General features: G+C 42.8%; 1 protein-coding gene across 1 annotated transcript in view; it reads left to right on the top strand.

The window, feature by feature from the left end:
• Positions 1 to 357: 357 nt before the first annotated feature.
• Positions 358 to 6,271, top strand: part of STX11 (syntaxin 11) — a 50,201-nt gene continuing 44,287 nt past the window's right edge. The window contains exons 1-2 of the mRNA XM_066373073.1: positions 358 to 469; positions 601 to 790. Of these exons, the coding sequence (XP_066229170.1) occupies positions 718 to 790 (73 nt within the window). The 5' untranslated portion in view covers positions 358 to 469; positions 601 to 717. The remainder of the gene's footprint in view (positions 470 to 600; positions 791 to 6,271) is intronic.

Below are 6,271 nucleotides of genomic sequence, written 5' to 3'. Positions count from 1 at the left end.
TGCCATATATTGCTTTTCCTTGCAGAGGGGTCTACTACTCATTACTTAAGTTGGAGAGATGACGTTACCAGGGCAGCAAAAGAAGTAAGGTGTGAATAGTTTGTGTCTCTCACTTATATTTGCATTGTAATCAGTTTTAATTTGCAGGGAGCATTTGTTTTGTAAATGTGTCTTTGTGACTAGGGATGTAGAGTTGTGACAAAAGTTCCTGTTTCATAAATTACCTTGCCCATCACCAACCTGCAGAAAATAGGGTTTAAAGAAATCAGCTGAAGTGGCTTGCTTTCGACACCCCGAGCTAGTGATGCAAGGCTCTGTCAGCTCCTACCAGAGTCCTCCTCACATTCGGGGGACACAGCAAGGTAAGGAGCTGCGAACTGAGAGGAACTTCTGTCAGCTTCTCCGAAGTCTCCCCAAGATCATCGCCCCGAAGGCAGGTACTCTCAAGGAAAGACTGCCCATTGGATTCGTGAGTTCACTGCTAAGACTGCTATCTGCTTTCACTATTATTTTTCCTAAATTTATCTTAAAAACATATTCATCTTTTGAAACATGTTTGCTTTTTGTGGTGCTAGTATTGTACTTTTAAATATTCTTTAGAGTCACAAATGGATGCTGGATATGGTCCATTGACTCACAGACATTGTAAGCCGTATTAAAGGAAGGAGTCAGTCCAGCTGAAGAGTGTGTTAAAGGAAAAGGGAGACGGACAAAGACATGGAGCTGCAGCAAGGCGATGAAATGGATGAAGAGGAGGGAAAAGAGAAGAAAACCACATCTCAGCCCCAAAGTAAGGCTTTCCGCTGTAGATACATAGAGTGTCTAAATGGGTAGCACAAATTCATGCCAATGAACGAAAGAGGAATGTAAACATGTTTAGCCTTTTTGTGAAAATTACATCTGTTGAGAATTTACACTGTCACCTGTAAAAGGCATGGCTTATTTGTTTTGTTCTATTTGAACTTTTGTTTCGTTTTTATCAGTTTCGTAAGACAGGGCCATGGTGCAAAAAGTTCTTTTCTTTTCTTTTTTTTTCCTTTTTTACCAGAAGTGAGTATTGAGTAACAGTCTCATCTTAAAACACTTTTGCAAGTTGTTATGCAAAATCACAGTTGCAGAAAAACTGGTTTACTGTAAGAGCTGCTAAGCCGATCAGTTCTCCCGCGGCTAGGCCAGATTTTTCAGGTTCATTCTCTTTCTCAGAAAATATTCTAGTTACATGCACACAGCAGGCAGTACAAGCTAGACTTCAGGCTTCTTATGAGTATGCCGGTATCTCAGAGGAAAGTCTTTACTTAATTGCAATTTGGGTTAAAATAAGAATACAACAGTGTCGTGTAAGGAATTATAGGCAGGAAAACAATATCAAAACTGTACAAATTTCACCACTTGATTTCTACCCCTCCTTGCGTACCAGACGCAGAAAACTAAGAAATTTGCTTTTCTATGAGCGTTATCTGTTGCACTGTTTTTTAAGTCATTTTTCTAAGCTTATTTAGATTGTTTAATGGGTTAGTAAATTTATTGAGTTTTCAGGGAAATCCAGAATGGAATGAAACGCTAGAGGAGGAACATCAGTGTTTCACTCGAGCCGCAGGAGCTAGCTTTGCAAGCCTCCCACACTGGGAGGTTCTCACGTAGCCTGTAACTCGGGTCTGGATTGGAGGATGGTAACGGGATAGTGAGTGGAAGCCTCGGTGTGACCCGGTGACTCAGCGATGGCTTAGATAGTCTACCCTTCTTCTTTTCAGGATTCTTTTCTTCTGTTCTTTCCTCAATTGAAGAACCTCTGCACTGAGAGGCCAGATTGCCTTCTATTCTTCTCTGCAAATCTTAACTAACAAGACTTCATGATGTCTTTCCAATCCGCTTTATTTTTTAACTCCTGTCAAATGACGTAGTTGGGTCAGAAAAATTCAATTCTGGCCGTTCAGTCAGTTAATTCAGGTGTGCCTTTAATAACTGGCAGCAAACCGACAATGGCAGCCCCTCCAAAGGTATTCAGACAATCCCGTCGTGATGCCAGCCTCTCCTGTTTCCATACCCCATGGCACACCTGCAAGGAGACAGGCATTTTGGCCAGACTCCTCCTGAGGTATCAATGTGTCAGCAAAGGGCCAGAGGCCAAATCAGAGACATTGGCAAAAAATAAAAAATAAAAATGGCAGGAACATGTGAAAACTTCGCAGCTGGTACAAGAAGAAAAATCCCATAGATGGAAATAAGACAGTGACCATAACCTGTAGTTATGGTGCCTATTATGCACTTGAAATGTCACTAGTGAGACTGAACACCTGCTTTTAAAATTTTGTTTCATTTTAGTTAATTTTCATTGAAATATAGCCACATGCGACTACAATAATGGACAGTGCAGCTATAGATGATGTACGTGGTGGGCTTTGCTGAGTGCAAGTTGATTCATTGAACTTCATCTCCCTTTCTGACAGAGTTAATAACAGCGATTCATTTGCTCATACAATAACAACCTGAGCCCAGCAAGGTGTCAAACAGAAAGTAAATTAAAATTAGGTTATATGAAAATAACAAGTGTTGGCAAGGAGGAAGAGAAACTAGAATCCTTGTGCATTGCTGGTATGAATATAAAATGGTGCAGCCACTGTGGAAAATGGTATGAATGATTACAGAAAATTATGCCTAGAGTTACAACCTGATCCAGCAATTCCACTTCTGGGCATATACCCCAGAAAAGTAAAAGCAGAGACGGAGAGAGGAATATTATTCAGCTTAAAAAAGAAAGGAGATTCTGACACCTGCTATATATATAACATGGGTCAACCTTGAGGCCATTATGCTGAATGAGATTTCAGTTACCAAAGGACAACTATTCTAGGATTCCACTTATATAAGGAATCTAGAGTAATCAAATTCATAGAGATGGAAAGTAGAATGGTGGCTGCTGAGGACTGGGGGTACGGGGGGATAAGAGTTAGTGTTTAATGGGTACAGAGCTGTCATCGGGGAAGATGAAAAAGTTCTGGAAATGGATGGTGACATTGCACAACAAGGTGAATGTACTGTACTTAATGCAACTGAACTGTACACTAGAAAGTGGTTACAATGGTAAATTTTATGTTATGTATATTTTATTACAATAAAAAATAAGTTAAACATGTGCTCTCACACTAGCATGGGAAAGAGAAACAGTAGTTGGTGATTATTACCTTGTGTGGGGATATATAATGACTATTTAACTGAGGGCTATGAATGAGTTGGGCCTGAGAGGAGTGCTGAGTTAGATGACCTTCCCAACCCTGGCAGTCAAAGATTTTTATGGGCCTTTCAAGTTAGGGACGGTCTTGCTATACATGATGATGGATACAAGGAGACAAGCTTTAATGAAGCAGCATGCCCTGGGCTTTCCCTTTTTATTTTTAAAGATTTTATTTATTGATTTAAGAGAGAGGAGAGAGAGAAAGGGAAGGCAGGGAGGAACAGGAAGCGTCAACTCGTAGTATACAGTTGCTTTCTATATGTGCCTTGACTGAACAAACCTAGGATTTCAAACCAGCGACTTCAGCATTCCAGGTTTATGCTTTATCCGCTGCGCCACCACAGGTTAGGCTGGGCTTTACCTTAAAGTCCTCCTCAGTCCTCAGAGCTCAAAAATTACAGAGTGTAAGTGAGAGCCAACCCCTTCCCCCCCCCCCCCAAGAAAAATGTATAAAACGTAGAAGACCTACTTGGGAGTCTAGCCGAGGGTGGGCAGATCAATTGCAGAGAAGCAAAGTCAGCCTGGAATTGTCATTATCAGTAACGGCATCCTTCTATAATCCGAGTCTCAAAGATCCCATTCTCTGATAACAGACTTGTATTTTTTTCAACTGAATCTTTCTAACCCCTTAAATGCAACAATTTGATGCCATGGAACCTCCCATCTATTTACCTAACACCTTTTACTCGGCCTCACGCCACTTCTGTCTTTCTTCTCTCCTTACTTGGCTTAGATGCCAGGCCCCTTTGCTATAATCATTCCCTTGCATAGACTCTCAGTGCTCTTGTCCCTCTCCCTTCCAGCATACTCGCCTGGCAACTCCAACCTCTGGACATCTCTGGACCTCTGCCTAGTTTTATTTGCATCCACATAGGCAAAGGAGGCTGGTGAGAACACACTTCTGTACTGACTGGCCTCCCTTTACATTCATGATCCTTGACCTCAAGTGAACTCTTAGTCCTAACCAACAGTTTGAATATACCATATTTTCAAAGTCCACCAAGTCTCTCGCTGTCCTAAGGTGCTCTTTTTCACTTTCTCCTCTCTTCTCCATCTTCCTCTCTCCTCATAGCTGATGGTCATGCTTCTTTGTTGATATATCATGTTCCTGCCCCCACAGCTTCTGTGTTCATACCTTCTGCTTCCCCTCCTGTAGTCATGAGAGAAGTGCACGTTCCACTGAACCCCGGCTTTCTGTTTGTGCACCAGACCCCATTCCCGCTCATCTTCTCCAGACGCTGCTCCGGCCACGCTCCCTTTGCTCTCTGTCTCATCACCTCTCCCTTCCCTTTCCGCTCATTCCCATACCATACGAATATGTATCTCTTCTAACTCAAAAAAAAAAAAAAAATCCCTCTCTTGACCATACACTTCCCTCCAGTGATGGCGACATTTCTCTTTTTATTCTATTTGTACCCACTCCAGACACGCTGTCATCACCATCTGCCACCAACACTCTCCGTAGCAAGTTCTCCATTGACCTCCATATGACCAATGCCATTTGCTCAATTTTCAGTCCTCATTTTATGCGCTTGAGCAGCATTTGATAGTTGATCACTCTTGAGTCCCTTTGCGCTTGGCCTCTGGAACCCCATTCTTTGTTAGTTCCCCTATCTTACTGATTATTCCTCCTCATTATTTTTCTGGATTCTTTGTCTTCCCAATGTCTGAACTTCGGAGTAATCCCAGAACTCAGACTTCAGACATCTACATTCTGTCTGCAAACCATCTATGTGCTAAAGACTTCCAAATTGATATCATCACCTCAGACTCATCTATCCAAGAGCTTGACAACTCCAAACTTAAAGTGTCCAAAAGGGAACTCTTAAAACCATGCAATCTTCCCCTCCCCACCCTCCCCCCACCATACTTGATTCTCAGGCAGTCTTCTCCATCTCAGCATAAGGAACCTCTTGTCTTCTAGTTCCTCTGAGTGAAAAACTTGCCTTACCCTTGTCTCCTGGCTCTCTCTCACAGCCTCCAGCCAGTGTGTCAGCTCGTCCTGTCAGCCCTGACTTGTGAACACAGAACCTGCCCACATCTCGCCAGCTCCGCTGCTATGTCTTTGCCTCAGTCGGGCGTCTCCAGAGAAACAGGGCTAATGGGACATAGGAGATATTTCCATCTATCTGTCAGTCAATGGATAAACATGGAGGGAAGGAAGGGAGAGGGAGGGAGGAAATAAGGGGTGAGAGAAAGAGAGAGAGAGAGAGAGAGAGAGAGAGAGAGAGAGAGAGATTGATTATAGGGAATTGGTTCACTCAATTGTGGAGGCTGAGAAATCTCAAGACTTATATTTGGCAAGCTGGAGACCTGGGAAAGTTGGTGATCTAGTTCCAGTCTGAGTCTGAAGGCCTGAGAATCAGAAGAGCAAATGGTGTCAGTTCCTGTCTGGAGGCAAGTCAAAGGCAGGAGAAAACATGTCCTGGAGTCAAGACAGTCAAGGCAGAAGAGAAGAAGATTCTTCCCTACCTTGTCCTTTGTTTTATTCAGGCTTTCAGTAAACAGGCGAGGCCCACCCCCTCAAATTTAATCTCATCCAGAAACACCTTTACATACACACCCAGAATAATGTTCAAGAAAACTACCTGGGAACCCTGTGGCAGTCAAGCTGACACATAAAATTAACCATCACAGCTTCCTAACTGGTTGGCCCGCTTCCATCCTTGTTCCCTCATCTATTCTCAACACAACAGTTGACAAAACAAAAGCAAACAAACAAGAAAACACATCACTAACACTCTGCTAAAAATTCTTCAATATCTGCCCTTCTCAAGCGAAGTAAAATTTACAAACAATCACGACCACCAAGGCCCTACCTGTTTCATTCCCTACCTTTCACTCCACCACCTGTTGCTCTTCCCCACTCACTCTGTTCCACCCACACTGATATTACCCCAAGAAGCCCAGCTTGCTCCTGCCTCCGGGCCTTTACCTTTACAGAATTCTCCAGCTTGAAATGGTCTTCGCCCAAAATTGCAAAGACAGAGAGCTCCCATAAACCTCATCTCATTTCCTCTGTCATTACCATCTTATCTG

Source organism: Saccopteryx leptura, chromosome 3, assembly GCF_036850995.1.
Source record: "Saccopteryx leptura isolate mSacLep1 chromosome 3, mSacLep1_pri_phased_curated, whole genome shotgun sequence".
Taxonomy (NCBI): domain Eukaryota; kingdom Metazoa; phylum Chordata; class Mammalia; order Chiroptera; family Emballonuridae; genus Saccopteryx; species Saccopteryx leptura.
This window is presented reverse-complemented; position numbering and strand designations above follow the sequence as displayed.